The sequence below is a fragment of the Eumetopias jubatus genome, unplaced genomic scaffold, assembly GCF_037043125.1.
Source record: "Eumetopias jubatus isolate StellerSeaLion01/CBP00866 unplaced genomic scaffold, mEumJub1_p1.0 scaffold_3, whole genome shotgun sequence".
Lineage (NCBI taxonomy): Eukaryota > Metazoa > Chordata > Mammalia > Carnivora > Otariidae > Eumetopias > Eumetopias jubatus.
The window spans coordinates 178,784,762-178,809,068 of record NW_028274809.1 but is presented as its reverse complement, the minus strand read 5'-3'; the positions used below and the strand labels follow the sequence as shown (position 1 = coordinate 178,809,068).

General features: G+C 40.4%; 1 protein-coding gene across 1 annotated transcript in view; it reads left to right on the top strand.

Annotated features, from left to right (window-relative positions):
- The window catches only part of DCT (dopachrome tautomerase), a 34,753-nt gene extending 11,898 nt beyond the window's left edge, over positions 1–22,855 (top strand). The window contains exons 5-8 of the mRNA XM_028112103.2: positions 923–1,102; positions 4,956–5,091; positions 17,420–17,621; positions 22,683–22,855. Coding sequence (XP_027967904.1) covers positions 923–1,102; positions 4,956–5,091; positions 17,420–17,621; positions 22,683–22,855 — 691 coding nt within the window. The remainder of the gene's footprint in view (positions 1–922; positions 1,103–4,955; positions 5,092–17,419; positions 17,622–22,682) is intronic.
- The last annotated feature ends 1,452 nt before the right edge of the window (positions 22,856–24,307 follow it).

Here is a 24,307-nt window from a genome sequence, read left to right as displayed (position 1 = left end):
AAGTATCATGATAGATGTAAGTGCGAAGCCAAGAAGAGAGTCAGGGGAATTCTCTAAGAGGCAGAGGCACACACCACAAACAGATGGAGGGGAGGGTGGTGAGTGTGTCCTAGGTGGAGGGAACATCATGTATGAAGCTGGAAAAGTCTCTGGAAACAGTCCTGTATAGCTAGACCATCAGGCGATGGTGAGCTGAGAGGGGCAGGGGATGGGGCGGGGGAGAATGATCTCTGAAGTATTGAAGAACACAGCGTAAGCAAATGAGCAGCCTGTAGCCCATGGAGAATCCTATCCTCAGTGATTCCTTAAATTTGTTTCTTTTTTTCTAGCACACATCTCAAAAAAAGATTCCCCAAGAGGTTCTTCTGCCTTCCTTTATTATTTATACATTTATTAAAGGTTTTATTTATTTATTTGCGAGAGACAGTGCGAGAGAGCATGAGCAGGGGGAGGGGCAAAGGGAGAGGGAGAAACAGGCTCCCGGTTGAGCAGGGGGCCCAAGATGGGGGCTCCATCCCAGGATCCTGGGATCATGACCTGAGCCAAAGGCAGATGCTCAACTGACTGAGCCACCCAGGTGCCCCTGCCTTCCTTTATTTATCTGTTTCCTTCAAATCTTCCTGTTTTTAACCTAAGGGCTCTAGCTCTCCTGCCCAGTGTCTTTGTCGAGCTTCCTTGAACACACCCCTAGTCTGGGCATGCATGTGTTTGCGGGGGTGTAGGCCAATCTAGCAGGGATTCCCCCCTTCTACACCCTAAGCTTTTCCTATAGCCCTCTGGATAGTGCTCCCCAACATGTTGGGATGGGTAACTATAATAAGATTTTATCATGACTAAGATTTTGATTGGTTTGCTTGGCCCAAAGTTATGATAATATCCACAAATTAAAACATTCCATTTTTACTCTCCTTACAACCCTTAGCCTAGATGACTATAACCGCCGGGTCACCCTCTGTAATGGGACATATGAAGGTCTGTTAAGAAGAAATCAAGTGGGACTAAACAGTGAGAAATTGCCAACTTTAAAAGACATACAAGATTGTCTGTCTCTCAAGAAGTTTGACAGCCCTCCTTTCTTCCAGAACTCTACCTTCAGCTTCAGGTTGGTGCTCTGAGCTCTGTTAGACTGGCATTTTAAAATACTTTAAGGTTTTCATGCCTGTGGTTGTAATGAACTGGAAGGAGATCCGGGTGTTGGGAGCCATGTACAAAGCTAAGTAATGCAGAAGGCTTGACAAGTGAGGATAACAAGGAAACAGTGTTAGGAAAGTCATCATCCACCCACTATAATGAATAGTGTCGTTTTAATATTTTCTAACGGCTATTCAAAACCATCTTTTGTATTTCTAATTATGGCCTATATAGGTACAGTGTTCAGAACCTGGGTACTTCATTTTTTTTTAAAGATTTTATTTATTTATTTGACAGAGAGAGACACAGAGAGAGAGGGAACATAAGCAGGGGCAGTGGGAGAGGGAGAAGCGGGTTTCCTGTGGAGCAGGGAGCCTGATGCGGGGCTAGATCCCAGGACCCTGGGATCATGACCTGAGCTGAAGGCAGATGCTTAATGACTGAGCCACCCAGGCACCCCACCAGGGTACTTCATTAAACAGCATTTCTATACCCCAACAACAAGACAGAGGAAAGATAAATTAAGGAGTGGAACCCATTTACAACTGCACCCAAAACCATAAGATACCTAGGAATAAATCTAACCAAAGAGGCAAAGAATCTGTACTCAGAAAACTATAAAATACTCATGAAAGAAATTGAGGAAGACACAAAGAAATGGAAAAACATCCCATGCTCATGGATTGGAAGAACAAATATTGTGAAGATGGCAATGCTACCTAGAGCAATGTACATGTTTACTGCAATCCCTATCAAAATACCGTCAGCTTTTTTCAAAGAAATGGAACAAATAATCCTAAAATTTGTATGGAACCAGAAAAGACCCCGAATAGCCAGAGGAATGTTGAAAAAGAAAAGCAAAGCTGGTGGCACACAATTCCGGACTTCAAGCTCTATTACAAAGCTGCCATCATCAAGACAGTATGGTACTGGCACAAAAATAGACACATAGATCAATGGAACAGAATCGAGAGCCCAGAAATGGACCCTCAACTCTATGATCAACTAATCTTCGACAAAGAAGGAAAGAATGGCCAATGGAAAAAAGACAGTCTCTTCAACAAATGGTGTTGGGAAAATTGGACAGCCACATGCAGAAGAATGAAACTGGACCTTTTCCTTACACCACACACAAAAATAGACTCAAAGTGGTTGAAAAACCTCAATGTGAGACAGGAGTCCTTCAAAATCCTAGAGGATAACACAGGCGGCAACCTCTTCAACCTCAGCCACAGCAACTTCTTCCTAGAAACATCGCCGAAGGCAAGGGAAGCAAGGGCAAAAATGAACTATTGGGACTTCATCAAGACAAAAGACTTTTTCACAGCAAAAGAAACAGTCCACAAAACCAAAAGACAACCGACAGAATGGGAGAAGATATTTGCAAATGACATATCAGATAGAGGGCTAGTATCCAAAGTCTATAAAGAACTTATCAAAACTCAACACCCAAAGAACAAATAATCCAATCAAGAAATGGGCAGAAGACACGAACGACATTTTTCCAAAGAAGACATCCAAATGGCCAATAGACACATGAAAAAGGGCTCAACATCGCTCGGCATCAGGGAAATCCAAATCAAAACCTCAATGAGATACCACCTCACACCAGTCAGAATGGTTAAAATTAACAAGTCAGGAAATGACAGATGTTGATGCGGATGCGGAGAAAGGGGAATCCTCCTACACTGTTGGTGGGAATGCAAGCTGGTGCAGCCACTCTGGAAAACAGTGTGGAGTTTCCTCAAAAAATTGAAAATAGAGCTACCCTACGACCCAGCAATTGCACTACTAGGTATTTACCCCAAAGATACAAATGTAGAGATCTGAAGGTGTACATGCACCCCAATGTTTATAGCAGCAATGTCCATCAACAGATGAATGGATAAAGAAGATGTGGTATACACACACACACACACACACACACACACACACACACACACACACACACACAGGAATATTATGCAGCCATCAAAAAAAAACCCCCGAAATCTTGCTGTTTGCAATGACGTGGATGGAACTAGAGGGTATTATGTTAAGTGAAATAAGTCAATCAGAGAAAGACATGTATTATATGATCTCACTGATATGAGGAATCCTTAATTTCAGGAAACAAACTGAGGGTTGCTGGAGTGGTGGGGGGTGGGAGGGATGGGGCGGCTGGGTGATAGACATTGGGGAGGGTATGTGCTATGGTGAGCGCTGTGAATTGTGTAAGACTGTTGAATCACAGACCTGTACCTCTGAAACAAATAATACATTATATGTTAAAAAAAAAAAAAAAGACGATAGTAGGAAGGGAAAAATGAAGGGGGGGGAATCAGAGGGGGAGACAAACCATGAGAGACTATGGACTCTGAGAAACAAACTGAGGGTTCTAGAGGGGAGGGGGGTGGGGGGATGGGTTAGCCTGGGGATGGGTATTAAAGAGGGCATGTACTACATGGGCACTGGGTGTTATACGCAAACAATGAATCATGGAACACTACATCAAAAACTAATGATGTAATGTATGGTGATTAACATAACATAATAAAATTAAATTTAAAAATATTTGCTCATGCTCTTTCTTTTTCTTTTCTCTTAAACGTATCATGCGCTTTCTTTTTCTTTTCTTTTAAATGTATCAGACCTTAATATTGAAGTCTGAGATCTCAGAGGAGTATTACAGACTAAATGGCACAGCAATGACACCACAATACTTGAAATTTAAAGGCCAACTAATAATTCGCTCCATCTAAAAAGACTTTGAGAGTTGTGGGAAATAAGTATGGATATAAATAAGATTTTAAGCAAAGATGAATGGGGCTCCAAAAAGACATGGTGGATAGATTCATGGTCTTCCCCTCAAACCAGATTCTCTCTTTCCTATGTGTAAACTATACAGCTGATGGGTTATTTGGGGCGGAGGTGGGGTAAACTGAAAAATGCAGAGGTTGTGCCAAGTGCAGCAGAGCTCAGGGTCTGTGCGGGGGTTGGACACAGCTCTGAGTAGTGGCAAAGGTCCTATAAAGGCTGACATTTAAGATTGTTTGAAAAGGAGCATACGTTTGTTTTTCACGGTAGTAAAAATGCTATTGAAATGGAGTGCAAACTTTATAGATTTGAGTTAAGGGAGTGGTTATCGAAGTGTGGGGCCCAGACTACCATAACTGGGATCGCTTGGGAGCTGGTTAGAAACACAAATTGTGAAGACTCAGCCCCCACTTCCTGAATCAGAAACTCTGAAGTGGGGCATGAAATATGTGTTTCTCTCCAGTGATTCCCATGTATGCTTAAATTTGAGGATCACTGAGTTTGGATAAGGACAATTTGAATTACCTAAAAATGGGGAGGAGAAAAAAACAAGGTTAAGTGGAATTTGGGGATGCATTTAGAATGGCGGATATGTTACGGTCAAGCTGGAGGTCTATTTAGTTGAGGAATGGGAATATAAAATTATATGTTAATTCAAAAAATATTTCTGATTACGGACCATGTGCTGGGCATTGTACTGAGCTCTGGCAATAAAAATCTGGAGAAAACACAGTCTGTGTCCTCTAGGACTTCATAGTCTGCCATGGGAGACAGATATGAAGATATAGAATTGTCATACAGTATATAAAAGAGGTATAATCCAACTGAGCAGGTGCAGAAGGAGCATTGATTAAGAGTTCCCTCCCCTGATAGAAGATCATCATTAAAGTTGGGATTAATTTGTAGTTAATTAGCTATGATAGAGCTTCCCCATCTCAAGTCAGAAGACTGTTATTTAGGCTGGAAACAATAAAAAGAGACGTTTATCAATTGTAACTGTTGTCGCTGACAGACTGATTTTCTCTCAGGAATGCCCTGGAAGGGTTTGATAAAGCAAATGGCATCCTGGACTCTCAAGTGATGAGCCTACACAACTTGGTTCATTCCTTCTTGAATGGGACAAGCGCTTTGCCACATTCTGCTGCCAACGATCCTGTCTTTGTGGTATGTTCAAAGGCTCAGACTAGATGAAAAATTTTCTACGTAAGATGTTGGATTTATTTGCTTTTCAGTAAGATTAAGGTTTGGTGTGTGTTATATTCTCTTTGTGGACAATGGGATGTATTCAAATGTTAAATTCGTTTTATTCTGCGCCTGAGAGGTGGTTAGATAGCATTTAAAGTCCCCTTTTCAGAAACCCACGCTTTGGAGATGATTAGTTTTGGAATGACAACAGACAGGAGTTTATAGTCCAGAGGTGGATTCATAAGTTAGCATAGTGATATTATAAATTATATCACAATTTAGCACAATTTATATAATAAATTAGTATAATGACAATAATTTTTCAATCATAAAATGAGTGATGGTGAAGATGAGTGGTGGAACTACTGTGAGCCTTGCATGAAGTCCAGCCACCCAGCACACCAAGTCCACAGCTCTGTTGGTGTTTCTTCCTGGCCCCCTCACTCACAAAGCATTCTGCCTGAAAATGAGCTGTTCTTGCTGTCCTAATATCACTGTGACCACTTTGGACTGGATCTTCCACGTAAGACACTCGTCAGAAGATGGCGTGGACCTCCCTGGGTATACAAGAACGGGTTCTTTTACTCCTTCTGTTGCTACTTGCTAATCAATGTAGGTTTACCAGAATCCTGTCTTCACTTGCTTTCATGGTTACGAGTTTACTTGAGAGGGTGAGGACTATGGCCAATGTCCACCCCCAAACGCAGGACGCTACCAATGTGTGAGAGAACCTGGTAGTGCTGAACAGAAAAATTGGTTTGGGTCAGTTTGCAAACTTGCAGTTATATTCAGTCATTTCTTTTTTGTTTGCAAATGAGTAGATTCTACCCAAACTAATTTACGATAAAAAAATTAATTTATTGACTTAAATAACTGGGAAACGGAGGGGTGCTGAATCTGGGGGCTCAAATGATGTCAACTCTATCTCTGTCTTCATGAACAACTTCTTTCCATGTGGTAACCGAGCTAGCCATCGGCAGCCACAAATGAGCACGCTACCAGCTTAGCACGTGGGGCAGGGGCCGGAAGCAGCCACGTTACCATAGTAGTGGAGAACGGTCCCAGGACCGGCCGGGCCTGGATTACCTGCCCTCCGTGAACCAATCAGTATGGCAAGTGGAAAGGAGGTACTCTGATTGGCCAGAGCAAGGTCACATGTTCACCCCTACTGTCCACACATGTGTGTGACCCCAACCCACACAGCTTTAGGGAGCTCCCTGTGGGGAAGTAAGTTTGTGTTAGCCAGAAGGGGGACGGAGGGTGGGGAAGGAGTGCTGGGCAGAAAAAATGACAAATGTCTTCAATTAATACAAAAACCACATTTGATGTTCCTTAATTTATTAAGTAGCTTCATATCTCGGAGGGGAAATACAGCCAGTACAGAGAGAGCTGTTGTTGGCTACAGAGGAACCTCACGGTTCTTTAAAATTCAAAATGTGATGAACTAACTCCCTTGATATATGTTTGAGTCCGATTTCGGTCTCACTTTAAAACAAAAGGAAAAACAGAAAGAAACTCGGCAGTGGGATTATAATGTGAGAATCCCAAGCTCTGTTAGTTTTAAAAATCTGTTCACCAAGGGGCTCTCTGGAGACTCACAAAACTTGTGAGAATCCCAAGCTCTGTTAGTTTTAAAAATCTGTTCACCAAGGGGCTCTCTGGAGACCCACTGCAGGTCGGGGTCATGTTATCGCAGCTGTCCTTGGTCAGCGCCCTCCAGCCAGAGACTGCGAGGAGCACCTGTAGTGGAGCACGTGGTGCCATGGTTCCGTAAGACCAAGGATGGTGTATTCCTTGTTGTTGGGAGAGACTGGGAACCCAGCGAGGCGCTCAGGGGCTAAAAAGGAATGAAAAGGATTTGGGCTTGTGCTAGCTGAGATGGGGAGGGTGTAAGGAGGCAGGGCTTTGCTCTGGATTGGATGCTGTCAGGAAGCGGGGCAATTCTATGATTGAGTACCCCAGTAATTCTTAGTAATTGGTAGAGCGGTGGGAGTCGCTTGTGATAGCCGGGAAAGGGCTATGTTCTTGTTAGGTATTGTATGGCTTGGACAATGTTCATATTTTGTCTACATTCAGACACAACCATGGAGTTGTCTTGTTTTTGTCCTGATCCATCACGGTCACAGAGTGACCTTGTTTGATGTTGATGTTCCATGATTGCTTATGCCCCGCGGAACACCAAGGCCTCTTTTTTTTAATTTAATATTTTTTAAAGATTTTTATTTATTTATTTGAGAGAGAGAATGAGAGAGAGAGAGCATGAGAGGGGAGAGGTCAGAGGGAGAAGTAGACTTCCTGCTGAGCGGGGAGCCCGAGGCGGCACTGGATCCCAGGACTCCAGGATCATGACCTGAGCCGAAGACAGTTGCTTAACCAACTGAGCCACCCAGGCGTCCCCACCAAGGCCTCCTTGATAGAGCCAGGCCCTCTCTGGCGTGGGGGGGGGGGCTGCTTTTTCCCCCCTTAAGTACAGCTCACCAGAGTTGGTTTAGAAACTTTAGATGTCTTAAACATTTGTACTCCAGCTGCTAAACCCTTACAGTGTCTCTGCTTTACAGATACTTAACTCACTATCCACTATTTTAACATTATCTTCAGGGTTGTGTGTCTTGAATGGATGGTTTCAAAGCAATTAGAAGAAGAAATTTCACCACTGGTCTTTTTTTATTTTGCCAGTATTTTGAATTCAAATTAGTTTAAATATTATCTAGTATAGATTGCATTGTAGTAAGCAAACACTTTATGGGTTTTTTCTTTTTCCAGAATTTTCCTCACTTTAATGTTAATTTTAGTAGTGTATCTTATTCTGCTCAAGTTGCCGTAACAAAAATAAAATAGACTGTTAAACAACAGAAATTCATATCTCACAGTTCTGGAGGCTGAAAGTCCAAGATCAAGGTGCTGAGTGATGTGGTTCCTGGGGAAAGCTCTCTTCCTGGCTTATAGACCACTGCCTTCTTGGTGGCGTGTCCTTACATAGTGGAGAGAGGCAGAGATGTCTGGGGTTTCTTCTTATAAGAGCACTAGTCCTATCATCTCAGGGCCCCACACATATGACCTTATTTAACCCTAATTACCTCTTTTAGGTCCCATCTCTGAATACAGTCACATTGCGGGTTAGGGTTTCAACACATGAATTTGAGGGGGCCATAAATCAGTCCATACCATCAGTTTCTAGCAGTTTGTTTTTCTGGACTCCTGGGAGGCCACATGGCATAGTCAAAAGAACACTGGATTACAAGTCAAATAACTTTTTTATTTCGTCCTGAATTGTGCAATCTTGGGAGTCTCCTTGAAAGTGTGTGAAGCCTCTGTTTCCCGCTCTGCAAAGTGCAGGTCACAGGGCTTGATCTGGTGTTGGAGGAGAGTGGTGTGCTCATTAATGCAACACTGAATAGATTAGAATAATACAAAGCTGCTTTAGAAACTGCCAAGTACAATACAAAATTTATCATAAGACAACAATGCGTTTTATGGTAGTCGCTGGGAAAGAATTAGAGAACTATATGTTGGCTTTGAATTTCCAAACCTTAATTAAGGTTTCTTATCTTGTTCTCCATGGCAGACAGTTGCGCCCTAAGGCAATTTTACTGAAAGGAATACTGAGGTATTTCAAAGGTGACTTATTATTTTTTATCTCCCCCCGGGTACCAAAAAAGGAGATATGAAGAGGGAGGGTAACTGTATAGCTCACAATGCTCTGAGCTTGCCTGGTGGTGTGAAGGTCTGGGTAGGTTTCTGGATTCCCAGATAGATGAGTGCCTGGCCAGGGTGAGCTGTGGGAAATCCAGACATGGAGCAGTTGATGAGCTATTCCTTTTTTTCTAAAAAGTGTTTCTTCCCTCGTATTTGTGTAACAAAACATGAAGGAGTTGTCAGGAATGTGGACTCTTGATCCCAGCCTCTAGCAAGGTGGGGGCTTCTGTGCAATACCTCCACAGCTGTGTTAGCTCTTCTGTAGGATGCTTGCCTTGTTTATTGGTTCTAACTGGGTATTTCACATCATTTTTCTGGCCATTATCTCAGCCATCAGCTTATGCCATGCAGTACTTGTGTCTCCCTTCTCTGCTCTGTATCTTTACATCTAGTTATCTATACTATATTTCTCTAAATAAATTTTTGTAAAACATACACTTTCAACTATATAATTTATACACCCAGTCCATATTCATGAGAAAAAATGTCACAGTACTTCTTATCCAGTATGCCAAAATATTATGAGCAGAACAGCAGAATCTTCTGGCAAATTCAGGATTATATGTCTCCACACAACCTTTCTCTCCTACGAAAGGAAAGAAGGGTGCTGCTAGTAACTTGCTTTTCAACACCCGAGGTTTCAAGGATTATTCCATCTTATCTCCTTCTTTGGAGGAAGCCCAATTTGTGTGTAGAGCTTGGCAGATAGTGAGTGTTTTAGGCTCTACAGGCCCAATATCTCTGTTGCAACTACTCAACCCTGCCTCTGTAGCATGAAAGCAGTCATAGACAATACATGAATGAGTGAGTGTGGTGTTCTAATAAAACTTTATTTAAAAAACAGGTGGTGAGGGGCGCCTGGGTGGCTCAGTCGGTTAAGTGTCTGACTCTTGATTTTTGGCTCAGGTCATGATCTCAGGGTCGTGAGACTGAGCCCTGCATTGGGCTCTGAGCTGACTGTGGAGCCTGCTTGGGATTCTCTCCCTCTCCCTCTGCCCCCCTACCCCATGCTCTCTCATGCTCTCTCTCTCTACGAGAGAGAAATAAAAAACAGGTGGTGAGCTCTGTTTGGTCCACAGGCCTTAGTTTGCCAACTCCTGCTCTAAGGAATTAATGTCCCTTCTCTGTAGTATGTTTCCTCTATCAGTCATGTTTCTCTTCCTGCTCTAGGGAGCCACATTATGACTTTATGGATGAGGAATTCTGTGACTTACGTGTAGTTCAAAGCACTAGATATTTAATCATCCTTGCCTTCATTACTTTTAATACCTTTAATATTTAAAATTTTGTTCTTCTTTGGTATAAGTTGTCATGTGCGTATAAGCAGATGAAAAGCCACAGTCTTTTTTTTTTTTTTTGCAGCTATGAAGTGTTTTGGCACTAGTTCCAGAACTCACAATTACTTTAGGCTATTTACATAAAGTTTCATGTTGAAACCAATTTAGGCTTAAATAATTCTTGCACATATTGAGATCCAGGTTACAGCATTTTGGTTAAAAGAGTGATAGCTTCTGGAATTTCAAATTCATAAGGCAGTTTATGCAAATATATTGCATGCAACATTTATTAAAATTATTTTCCTGAAATCTCTTCAAGCAAGAGAGGGGCAAAGTTGTATCTGATCACAATAACGAGTAAAGAATATAATGTTAAAATACAAGAAAAACTCTGAAACCAATCTCTGAAGTTCTAATAATTCATAAGGTAATTGAAGGACATGCACACATTTATCTGGAAAATATGATTCGGTCACAGAAATGCTAAGTAGTGCTGTCTTCAGTATTGAATTTAGTTAGGTATAATCTAGGGGGGAAAAAAAAGAAAAGCAAAAGACCCTAACGTTAAATAGTTGAGTTAACTGCCAAGAAAGAAACAATGTTAGAGACTAAATATTTTCCTTCCAACTTCAAAGCAACTATTCTTAGGGCTGTATTTGAATGTTATTCTTTTAGAAAGGTACATTTCGCAAGTTCTAATTCTTTCAATTCTTAAGTGACTAGGGGATTCATAGGTTGCACGGCTAATATTCACTGCATAGCTCACGTGTTTGTTTGTCATCTTATACACTGAACTCATACATGGAATAAGACGTATACATAGTCTTATCATCATTTATTTCTTAACAATGACTAATAGTTGGGTAAGATTAAGTCCATTAATTTAGGGGGGAAAAGCAAGAAAAGAGAAAACGAGTTTCTAAAAACAAGAATCTAATGGACTACATGAAGTTAATACCCTTCTGACTCTACTGTTCTAGGCTGTAGTACAATTAGTAAAATTAATAGGTCATAATAACAAGTATAAAATACTTGTGAATTGGTAGGAGTTTAGTTAAAAATTTAAAAAGACGAATATAGGACATTGCTTCTCTCTCCCCAAGAATGAAGCACTTAAAAATGGATCCATTTTATTTATCTTTCTTACAAAAGAAAAAGCATATCAGTTGGTTAAGCATCCAACTTGATTTCAGATCAGGTTATGATCTCAGAGTTGTGAGATCGAGACTTGCATCAGGCTCCTCGCTCAGCAGGTAATCTGCTGGAGGTTTTCTCTCTCTCTCTAATCCTCCCCCCCAAATAAATAAATCTTAAGAAAAAAAGGAAAAGTATAATTAGGCTAACACCTTCAGTATTTAAATTAACATTGTTTTACATTAATTTTTAATTTTTTAATAGTTTAACAGTTTTTAATGATTTAGAGTTACAGAAATATTGGCAAAAAGGTTTTTTTAAAAGATTGTATTTATTTATTTGAGGGCGAGTGAGTGAGAGAGAGAGAGAGAGAGAGAGAGCATGAGAAGGGGGAAGACCAGGGGGAGAAGCAGACACCGCACTGAGCGGGGAGCCTGATGCGGGGCTCGATCCTGGGACCCTGGAATCATGACTTGAGCTGAAGGCAGATGCTTAACTGACTGAGCCACACAGGCACCTTGGCAAAAAGATTTTTAATTGTCTGTAATTCCATCTCAATTTTCTGCTTATTTCCCCTCCTATTCTATGTTTGTACAATTGTACTTATAAGGCAAACTGTTTAGGTTGTTACATCGTTTCCTAAATACTCTCTTTTCAAAATTTTAAAATAGATAATGCACATAAGGGGTTCAAATATAAAAGACATAAAATGAAGTCTTTGTATCACTACCATCTCCCAGCTAGTAATTACCATTTTTCCCTATTCTTCCAGATTCATTTTATAAATATACAAGCAAATATGTTTTCTGAATGGCAGCACACTATAGACACATCTGTGACTTCATTATTTTTATTTTTTACTTTTTCTAAATCATTCCATATCAGTTCATAAAGGCCATTCCATTCCTTTTTTTATGGCTGTATAGTATTCTATACTGTGGCTTTATCCTGAAAATTTTAGCCAGTTTTCTGTCAATGGGCATGTAGGTGGTTTCTAATCTCTTGCTTGGCAAACAATGCTTCAGTGCATGAACATGTAGAGTAAGTCAAGAGAATAGAATTACCAGGTCAAAGATTAAATAAATGCATTTGAAATGTCAGTAGATACTGCCAAATTGCCCTCCAGAAGGTTGAATAATGTTACGTTTATTTATTTAATGTATGTATTTTTAAACAACTGAGATAAAGTTAATAATTCCTAAGGAATGTGACACCTTGGTGAATTTTGTAAGAGCTGAGGTATTGGAGATGGTGGCTGGCCCTCTGCTTGGGCAGAGCATCCCAGGGTGGCAGGATTTCTATACTCTTGGTCTAGGGGATAGTTTGGTTTTTTAACTTGACAGGGGCTAAATGGCACCTGAAGAAATTCTTTTCAACTCTAAACTTTGTAAGGATAAACCCATGTTCTATTGAGAAGAACTAAACCTATACTAAGAGATGAACTGCATACTCTTTGTCATTGATGAAATTAAGTAGTATAATGACAAACCACATTTGTATACAAATCTAAAGTGGTTATAGCATTGATTTGGGTTCCTTTCTCCTAGGGCTTTGGTAATTCCTTAGACATGAATGGCCTGGGAGTATCTCAGTTCTTATCTAGAATCTCTTCTGACATCCCCTGGTTTTCTCTCTCCCACCTGCTTATGACATATGCTGAACCAGTGACTTCTTTTAAAGTTGTCGTACTAATAGCAGAACCTCTTATAGTCCTCTTTTTGCATGTGTTCAAAGTTTAATCCTTAAAGTATAAGCTTTCTTCCTCAAGGGCTCAAATGATATTTCTTTTTTAAATTGAGATATAACCGGCATATAAAATTAAGTTAGTTTCAGGTGTACAACGTAATGATTCAATATTTGTATATATCGCAAAAACAGTCATCACAATTAGTCTAGGTACCATCTGCCGCCATACATAACTGATATTTCTTTTTATATACATGCTAATATATCTTACATACAATGTATATTGCATATATTTTGTGTATACTTATTTATATTTTGTATACAATGTTATTATACAAACATATGTAAAAAGGGTACCTTTTCTTTTCTTTTTTTTTAAAGATTTTATTTCTTTATTTGAGAGAGAGAGAGAGCATGAGTGGGGAGGGTAGAGGGAGAGAGAGAAGCAGGCTCCCTGCTGAGCAGGGAGCCCAACGTGGGTCTCAATCCCAGGCCCCTGGGATCATGACCTGAGCTGAAGGCAGAAGCCTAACTGACTGAGCCACCCAGGCATCCCTATCTTAAGTTTTAAATGGAACCTCCCATGTGAAACTGGGTGTCTGTTGTGTGATTTCTGAGTGATCATATATGAGTTCTCAGAGGAGCAGAACATTATCACAATAAGACTCACTCTGACCATGAATGATGTCTTCTAGACAGGAACACATGAACTCAAGTGGTGAACACCACAGTGTGCTGGTCTTTGGTGATGTACTGGTGTCTGTGGCCATTATGGCAGGAATCTGATTGTGCAGACATCTAAGTTAAGGTTAAGTTTGATAGTAACTTTATCCCCCAGTGATCCTGAAAAAGATATGCACACTTTCCCTATATTTTATTCAAGTTTCTTTATGCCTTCCAGCACAATAGCCATTGATTGATTGATTTTTTTTTTTTTCTGCAAGGGTTGCATTTAAACATGTTTACCTTGAAAGCCCATAGAATCACACTTTCTTCAACACTGCCTCCAAGGTGAAAGTTTTTTTCTTCCTGTACCTATCCTTATGTGTTGGAACAAGATAGAATGGGTTTGTGAACCAAATTTGTAACCTCATTTCTGAAGCACTCAATTTTTAATACCCAAATATAACTATGTATCTCTATAGCAGATATAAAGCAACCATAGTATACTGTTACTTTACTTTTGCTTTTATTTATTACCCTCCAATTACATTTAGCCTTTACAGAGACATTAACTGAGCTCATTTTTGACTAATGTGAAACCAAGATACTATTAGTTTCTCAAGAGCAATTCAGGGTATCTTGTTTTGGAGCAATGTTCACAACTCTAACAAAAATATCTATTCTACAGGCTGCACCACTTCTCTTTATGGCTGTGGATACGTTATTGCTTGCAGTATTTTGTTTATTGCGTTCTTTGCATCTTCTTGGCACACACTAACCTCTTTTACTACATTCTATAAATTGGGTGCTCTGTATATAGTTCCTACTAGAGCATTTATTGTACAATGTTTTATAGCCCTTCTGGGACCTATAATCTCTCCTTATTATTTTTCCCTGTTCTTTTATCTCTCCAAATTATGAATTGCTGCTGAGTCTTGTCCCCTCCTTAATTATTTATGCTTTGTACTGGGTGAATTCTGGTGTTTTCCAGAAGTTATTTGCTTCTTGCAGCACTGAATCTGGATCTTCCTGTGTCCTAAGGGTCCCTTGTCTCTTTTTCTAATCAGAATTTGATCTCTGACTTGAACTCAGACAGTATCTAAAAGCTCAGGAGATACTGTGTGACCTTTGGAAAATACACTCTGGTACACCCCTAGGTACTTTTTCTGTGTATCACTTAGGATTTGGTTCAGCTGCTTGGAACAGAAAACCCGTTATAGAAGCCCAAACAAAAAAAGAGGTGTATTTTTCTCTTAATGTAAAAGATCCCCAGTGGCGGGTAGTCCGGGGCTGGTATTGTATCTCCAGAGTCATCACAGACCCTTCTGTGTTTTTGCTCTACCACCCTTGGTGAGTGGCTTCTTTTCCTAACTTTGTTAATTAGCAATTAAGATCGCTGCTGCAACTCCAACCATCACATCCATGTTCCAGGAAACAGCAAGGATAAATGGAAAGGGGAAAAGGGTCACTTTTACGCTGAGACCTCCACCTTTAAAGAGCTTTCTTGGAAGTCCCATTCAGTGACTCCTAGTTCAATCTCAGTGATAGTTTGATACATTGCTTCACTCAAAAAAAAAAAAAAAAAGGAAGTTACAGAGGAAAAAGAGAGTGGATATTTGGTAAGCAACAAATAGTGCATATTATCCTTAGGCATTCAGCCTCTACTGCTTGGGCTCCATGTTCGTGGCAAAAGTTCTATTTGAAACTGGCAGGCTCCCCAGGCTACGGCTGGAGGATGAAGCACAACTTCCCTGTATGGGAACCTTCTAACCTTATCTGGAGTTCCCAGGATTCAGGACGTGAGGTACGTTTTTGGCGACCTACACCCATAACTAACACTTAGCTCTTTTTCCAGGGCTGATGACTTTCTTTAAGCTCTCCTTGTAGGAAACATTGATCACTTGCATTTTCACATGTCTTCCAAAGTTGTTGCTTATGCAATAAACATTATACCTTTATTTCTTTGGAGCTTCAATTTTGTTACTCAAATCTAAGATTTTAGAAGTAGGAAAAAAAATCTTTTATCTCTGTAAAAGCCCAGGTCTTAAAATTTGATGTTTTTGTTTTTAAGATGATTGTCTCTGCCATGAACTGTAAAAATGCCTTCGGGAAAAAGCTCCTTGAGTAAATCACTTGATTCTTTTGACTATCTTATATGTAGCCATGCGAGACAATATAGGTAGAAAGTTCTTGCTGTTGCCTGATGAGGGCAACATTCTTCGGGGCAGGCACCATTGCATTGGTCTTAGATAGACTGATGCCAGAAAACAGAAGAAATGGGATTGCAAGTTGAGGAAACAGCACCAGATAGAAAGGGGCCTCTTTAGTTGAATTGTACAAAAGACAAAACTACTTTGCATGGCACAGTCTTCAGACAACAAATTCTTATTTAAACATCAGCTCTGTCCAGGTTGCATGCTAAGCTGATGCTTCAAAGGTAAAAAGACCCGATCTCTGACCTTTAGGAGTTAGGGGTGTTGTTAAAGAAAATAGTAACAAGTTATAGTATAATTTGGCCAGTGCTCTAATTGGAGTACAAGGAATAAGGGTGAATGAATTCATGAATTCATTTGATAAGCATTTATTGGAATAAGTACTCCCCAATCCCCATATGACAGGCTCCGGGATGACAGCACTTGGGACCCAGGGGAAGAGAAGGGAACAGTGTCCCTAGGTCCTTGAACTTACAGCCTAGAAATAAAAGAGGAACCCAGCATTAAAGTTGGGCTGAACTCTCACATTTATGTTGTGTTGCAAAATTGGGGCTATAAATGTGGAAATTTTGCTGTTAATATTTTAAAACATATAATAATTGCTGTAATTGAGAAGGATTGTAATAACTTCCTTGAGAAAATAAAAATGAGCACCGTGCACATCACAACATTTTTTAGACTTTCTTTTGCTGGCCTAACACTGAAAATTCAAATGAGAGTGTTATGAAATGAGTACATAGAAGGGTTGTCCTGCTGGGAAAAATCTGAAAACCCATTTTGGAGATTTTTTTCCTTCCTTCTTTCCTACCTCCCCACCTCCTTCCCTCTCTCCTTCCTCCCTCTCCTTTCCTTTCCTTTCCTCTCCTCTCCTTTCCTTTCCTTTCCTTTCCTTTCCTTTCCTTTCCTTTCCTTTCCTTTCCTTTCCTTTCCTTTCCTTTCCTTTCCTTTCCTTTCCTTCCCTTCCCTTCCCTTCCCTTCCCTTCCCTTCCCTTCCCTTCCCTTCCCTTCTCTTCCCTTCCTTCCTTTCTCTCCATTTGTGTTTCGATATCGTTAAACACAGCCTCTTCTTCCTCTTCTGTTAAAACCAAAACCAGGGCGCCTGGGTGGCTCAGTTGGTTGAGCCACTGCCTTCGGCTCAGGTCATGATCCTGGAGTCCCGGGATCAAGTCCCCGCATCGGGCTCCCTGCTCAGCAGGGAGTCTGCTTCTCCCTCTGACCCTCCCTCCTCTCATGTGCTCTCTCTCTCTCATTCTCTCTCTCAAATAAATAAATAAAAAATCTTTAAAAAAAACCCACCCAAACCAAAGATATCTATCTTATACTTGCCCTTCTCTCCAACTTAATAATTAACACCCACTTAGGAAAGGCATCTGCTGTTCCCAAACCAGTGTTAAATCTGCAAATGAACTTTCATTTGTTCACTTGACAAGGGGTTGATGATCCTGTTTGGAGAGATGCCCGGCAGCCTTGAAAACGTAACTAAAAATGTCAGTGGGGATGTCACTAAGATACGGTTGGGTATAGAGAAGATCCTCATGTCCAGAAGAACCCCATTCCACTTTAGAGAAAGCTCCAATGAGATTGGCCTGATTGGGACAGACAGATCAATGTCAAATGCCATGTTCAATTGTCTTGCAGGTACTTCATTCCTTTACCGACGCCATTTTTGATGAGTGGATGAAAAGATCCAATCCTTCTGTGGATGCTTGGCCTCAGGAACTGGCACCCATTGGTCACAATCGGATGTATAACATGGTTCCTTTCTTCCCTCCGGTGACGAATGAGGAATTCTTTTTAACTGCAGACCAACTTGGCTATAGCTATGCCATTGATCTGCCAGGTAACAAATACAACTTGTATGGGGATAATCCATTCATCTTCTGAAGGACCTTTCTTTCTTTTCAAAAATGCAAACCAAGACCTTATATTCAAGTACTCAGTACTCAGTACTAATTAATTTTATTAGCAATTTTCTAGAATATATATATTAAACAAAATGAGCCTTTAAACTACCAATTAAATATCAGAAAAGGGACTAGTTTGATGACTGAATTAATAAATAATAGCATATAATAAATATATAATAAATAAATAATCTGAATTAATAAGAAACTGGTTTGAAATGTCTAGCCAATAAAATCAAAATGCACTAGCCACATGTGGATGGAGGTCATCAGGACTTGGAGAATCATCATTTGAAGGAAGGGCTTGGTTCAGGGTGAAGCGAGTGTCGCACTTGCCCTGAGCACAAAGTTCAAGGCGAGACCAAAAAATTCAGTAATTGAGATAAACAATAATGTAATGTAATATTTTCTTAAAATCAAAATTAAAGCAAAAAAGATGAATACACTATCAAGATTTTAAATAAAGACAGGCGGTTGTTATTGTTGCTTATTCAACCCTGCATTATTTTGTAATGAGACCAGTTATTTCCAATTAGCCCATACCAGCCCTGTTGGGTGGGTTTATGAGGTTAATGTTGGCCTGCCAACAGACTGGGCTGCATGGGGCTTCATGTATATGTGTTCTTAATTAAAGTTCTTCAAGTCATGTTTTTACACTGTAGATATTTTATTAGCTTTTTTCCACTTGGTTAAAAATATGGCAGGATATTTTGATGAGTATATATATGGGCACATATTTTTCTATTTGCCCAAGCCCCAATTATAGCTCCATGGGCCGTTTAAACAATCTTAGGACAGGTTGAGAAAGAAAAGACAAAATAATAAAAAATATCTTATTTTGTCCAGAACCCAAAAAAAACACACAGCCCATCTGCTGGTGAGTTTTCTCCACTTGTGTCTATTCCATCTTCCCTAAATCTCTGCCTATGGTGTAATCATAATGACCTGTGAGCTGACATCTCCCTCTCTCTCTCTCTCTCTCTCTCTCTCTCTGACTTCAGTCTTTTAAGCCCTGGAATCTGTCCCTTGCTTTTCCTTCTAGTCCTGCAACTTTGCTTGTTTTCCTTATTGATTTAAAGTTTCCTTTCTCAGGACAACTGAGATATCTTTTTGAAACTTCATTCTCTTTTCTCTGGAATTGAACATAGTAACAATCACAAAGTTTGGGATGTGCATTTGCCCCTACTTCCATTCCTCCGACATCAGCTAATTAACAGGTGTAGACTGAGAGTCTGAATTTGCCCAGAATGTGTTAACTCATTAGGAGACATAAATTCATGTTTCACGTATTGGTCTGACAAAGAAATTTACAATCTTGCCTAGAGAGACATAACTATAGCTGAAGTTTGGAGAAGGAAGTGGGGCATTTGGGAAAGGCTTCTTTTTTTTATTTTTTAAATTTTATTTTATTATGTTATGTTAGTCACCATACACTACATCATTAGTTTTTGATGTAGTGTTCCATGATTCATTGTTTGCGTATAACACCCAGTGCTCCATGCAGTATGTGCCCTCCTTAATACCCATTACCGGGGCTAACCCATCCCCCCACCCGCCTCCCCACTAAAACCCAATTTGTTTCTTAGAGTCCATAGTTTCTCATGGTTCATCTCCCCCTCCGATTTGCCCCCTTTCATTTTCCCCTTCCTATTATCTTCTTTTGTTTTTTAACATATAATGTGTTATTTTTTTTTCAGAAGTACAGATCTGTGATTCATCAGTCTTACACAATTCACAGTGCTCACCATAGTACATACCCTCCTCAATGTCCATCACCCAGCCACCCCATCCCTCCCACCCCCCCCCCACTCCAGCAACCCTCAGTTTGTTTCCTGAGATTAAAAGTCTCTTAATGGTTTGTTTCCCTCTCTGGTTTCATCTTGTTTCATTTTTCCCTCCCTTCCCCTATGATCCTCTGTCTTGTTTCTCAAATTCTTATCAGTGAGATCATATGATACTTGTCTTTCTCTGACTTTCTCTGACTTATTTCACCTAGCATAATACCCTCTAGTTCCATCCATGTTGTTGCAAATGGCAAGATTTCATTTTTTTTTATGGCTGCAAAATATTCCATTGTATGTATATACCACACCTTCTTTATCCATTCATCTGTCAATGGACATCTTGGCTCTTTCCATAGTTTGGCTATTGTGGACATTGCTGCTATAAACATTGGGGTGCACGTACCCCTTTGGACCTCTACATTTGTATCTTTGGGGTAAATACCCAGTAGTGCAATTGCTGGGTTGTAGGGTAGCTCTATTTTCAACTTTTTGAGGAATTTTCATACTGTTTTCCAGAGTGGCTGCACCAGCTTGCATTCCCACCAACAGTGTAGGAGGGCTCCCCTTTCTCCGCATCCCTGCCAACATCTGTCATTCCCTGACTTGTTAATTTTAGCCATTCTGACGGGTGTGAGGTGGTATCTCATTGAGGTTTTGATTTGTATCTCCCTGATGCCGAGTGATGTTGAACACTTCTTCATGCATCTGTTGGCCATTTGTATGTCTTCTTTGCAGAAATGTGTGTTCATGTCTTCTGCCCATTTCTTGATTGGATTATTTGTTCTTTGGGTGTTGAGTTTGATAAGTTCTTTATAGACTTTGGATACTAGCCCTTTATCTGATATGTCATTTGGAAATATCTTCTCCCATTCTGTCTGTTGTCTTTTGATTTTGTTGACTGTTTCCTTTGCTGTGCAAAAGCTTTTTATCTTGATGAAGTCCCAATAGTTCATTTTTGCCCTTGCTTCCCTTGCCTTCCACGATGTTTCTAGGAAGAAGTTGCTGCGGCTGAGATCAAAGAGGTTGCTGCCTGTGTTTTCCTCCAGGATTTTGATGGACTCCTGTCTCACATTTAGGTCTTTCATCCATTTTGAGTCTATTTTTGTGTGTGGTGTAAGAAAATGGTCCAGTTTCATTCTTCTGCATGTGGCTGTCCAATTTTGGGAAAGACTTCTTGAAGGGGAGGGGTCTTCAGTCAGATTCAAAGAGATGATGGATCTTCTGTAGGGGAGGCAGAGAGAAGAGAGCATGTTAAATTGAAGAAGGGCAGGGAACAGTGCTGTGAAAGGTGTAGTCTGTGTAGAGGACTGCGTGAAGAAGCCTGGCTGGAGAAGCCTTGGGAAGAAGAATCCCTGAATTAAATCTGGATCTGTGAAAAGAGCCTGGTTACAGAGGGCCTTAAAAACTAGGCAGAAACCACAATGAGATGCCACTTTCCACCCATTAGGATGGTTATTACTGACCAAGCAGTGGGTAATAAGTGCTGATGAGGCTGTGGGGTGATTGGAGGCCTCGTGCACTGCTGGTAGGAATGCAGGGTGGTACGCGGCCTCTGTGGAAAACAATATGGAAGCTCCTCAAAAAATTGAACATCAGATTACCTTATGATCCAGCAGAGAATTGAAAGCAAGTACCCAAACAGATTATCTGTAAACCTCTGTTCATAGCAGCATTATTCACAATAGACAAAAGAAAAGTCAATGTCCACTGATAGCTGAATGGATAAACCAAGTGTGGTGTATGCACAGATGGAATATTATGTGGCCTTAAAAAGGAAGGAAATCCTGTCATATGCTATGACATGCATGAGTCTTGAAGATATTATGCTAAATGAAAAAGCCAGTCACAAAACAACAAAAACTGTATGATTCCCCTTATGTGAGGTCTCTAGAGTAGTCAAATTTATAGAGACAGAAAGTAGAAAGGGGGTTGCAGAGGCTGCAGGGCTGGGGTACTGGGGAGATATTATTTCAGTTTTGCAGGATGAAAAAAGTCCCATAGTGGTGACGGTGGCAGAACACTGTGAATGCACTAATGCTTGGACTGGAGCACTTAAAAATGACTACGATGGTTAAATATATGTCATGTGTATCTTACCACAATTAAAAGAACAATCATTTTTGGTTCCTGAACAAAGAAATGTCAGAATAAACATCTGTTTTTTAAGAAGATGGTTCTGGCAACAGATGTTGGATTGTAGCGGGAGGAGAAAAATTATAGTCATCTTGGAGGAATCCCTGCAGGATGAGTAAGGGCCCTCTGTGGAATGGAGGAAAAAACTAGAAGGGGGATTTTACATTTAGGCAAGTATAGGGTATAGAATAAGACCCCAGGTGAGAGAAACTGAATTTAAGTATAGCTGGCCTAGGGCGCCTGGGTGACTCAGCCGGTTAAGCGTCTGCCTTCGGCTCAGGTCATGATCTCAGGGTCCTGGGATGGAGCCTTGTGTCCGGCTCCCTGTTCAGCGGGGAGCCTGCTTCTCCATCTCCCTCTCCCCGACCCCCTGCCCCTGCTTGTGCTCTCTCTCTCTTTTAAATAAATAAATAAAATATTTAAAACAATTTAAAAAAAACAGCTGATAAGAGAGTTTTTAAAAGACACAACAGATAGGCATAGGTACATTAAAATGAAATCCATTAATTTTGTGGAGAGTGCTTATAAAATATTATTTGAGTCGAGTATTAGATTTATCAGGTGGAAGATTCAGGTTTTATTCACAACTCTTTAAATGGGTACAAATTTCATCTGCTCCTGCTATTGAATGTCTTCTGTTATAACAGCCCATCTGATCTGTCTTATACATTTATCACCCTATAAAAAGGTAGAGACAATAGCAGAATTTCTCCACCTGAGGGTTGTATATTTCCAGTTCCCCAGATACTACTTTAGCATACACTTTAACAAATGAGTTTCTAACTCACAAAAGTAGTTATATACTTCCTTGGAGGGTTTATTCTGTATGTTTATTGTAAGAAATTTAAAACATGCAATTAGCTGTATTTAAATAATGGAATGCCATTTCCTCAAGAAAAACAATTGTGGATATGACAAATTGTTGGTGGGGAAGAAGATAAATTTTATTCTAGCTGGTATAGTTTTGCTTTATCAACAAAAATCATGTGAAAAGCAAATTGGTTCATTCTTTTTGTCTCTAAGAGTATTCAGCTGATGAAAATCCCAGTTGAAGACCCTTCTCTTCTGCTTTAATTCCAGCTGAAGAAACTCCAGGTTGGACCACAACCCTCTTGGTGGTCGCAGGGATGCTGGGGGCTTTGGCTGGTGTTTTTGTGGTGCTGTTTTTCCTTCAGTACAGAAGACTCCGAAAAGGCTACACACCCCTAGTGGAGACACATTTAAGCAACAAGAAGTACACAGAAGAAGCCTAGAGAGCTCACACCTTCCCCTAGAGAGGCGCCAGCCAAGTTGTAGGACTGACCCTGCCGATGAACAAACTAGTACTCCGTGTTCTTCCTTTAGCTGAAGACGTTTGACGCGGTCCCTCCTATTAAGGTGATCATCCCCAGTACAGAAGATGCTTAGCTGTAGTCTCTGGTTTACTTGTTTAACAAACACAAACTGGAATGTTTGAGGCTATCTCTACCATCAAACAAAGGTAGAGCTGACAATTTGTGGTATCTGATAATAATTCCCCATATTGATTAAGCCTCCTCATGTTCTGAAAAGACATGAGAGTGCAAGTGCACGTGCGCACGCACACACACACACACAACTGATAGAGCAGATTCATTTTAATTTGCAGGTCATTGTAATTTGAGACCTGAGCAAGATCATGGTTCATTTTTTCTTAGCCCAAGTGTCTTCAGTGGGAATGGGGCAGGGGGTGGGGGTGGCAGATGCTTCCTGAGTCTCCATGAGGTTAGCTATAAACAGCTATGCTTTTAGACGCCTTCCTGATCATCTTTCTGTGGCCTATTTTTCTCCTTTCTGTCTCTCTTCTTCTCCAGCCTTTAAAACAGTCTTGAGGAGGAAAATAGGCCTTATTTTCCAAATAGGACGGAGAGTAAAGGAAGGAATGGATGATCAGTTTGGTTCTCTTTTGTCCAGATTTTATCAAAATCTGTAGTTCTTAACAGGAGACATATCATGAGATTCAGTAGCTGGGTAAACATTGATTCTATAGTGAAAAATAAATGAGAGATTAAATTATAGAGTTTTCTAGTTAATTAATATACTGTGTTAAATCTCCTAACCCGCATAGAACCACTTCTTCCAGGAAGGGATGGCTGAAAAAGGCTGTGAGGCTAGAATCCTGACAACTTGGGTAGACTTCCATTGCTCTGAGGTCTCATTTGGCTGATCCTGAACCAGTTTCTTTACCAGGTAGCCTCAGATGAAAAATTTTCCACATATAATGCAGTTGGTTTATTATTATTATTATTATTATTTTTTAAAGATTTTATTTATTTGACAGAGAGAGACACAGCGAGAGAGCGAACACAAGCAGGGGGAGTGGGAGAGGGAGAAGCAGGCTTCTCGCCGAGCAGGGAGCCCCATGTGGGACTCGATTCCAGGACCCTGGGATCATGACCTGAGCCAAAGGCAGATGCTTAACAACTGAGCCACCCAGGCGCCCTGCAGTTGGTTTATTTTTAAGAGTTGACTTCCGATTTTATTAATGCCGCACTGTGCTGACAGTTACTTATGAATGCTAATCAATTAAGTCTTATCATTTAAAAGCAAACCATCCATACAAAATATAACATTTCAGAATTAAATGGTTATGTTCCACTAAGTAATCATCATATCGTGAGAGATAAGAATGAAGCCATCTTTATTTACTAAGATGCTCAGGCTTACCGAGATGATCCCTACTTCTG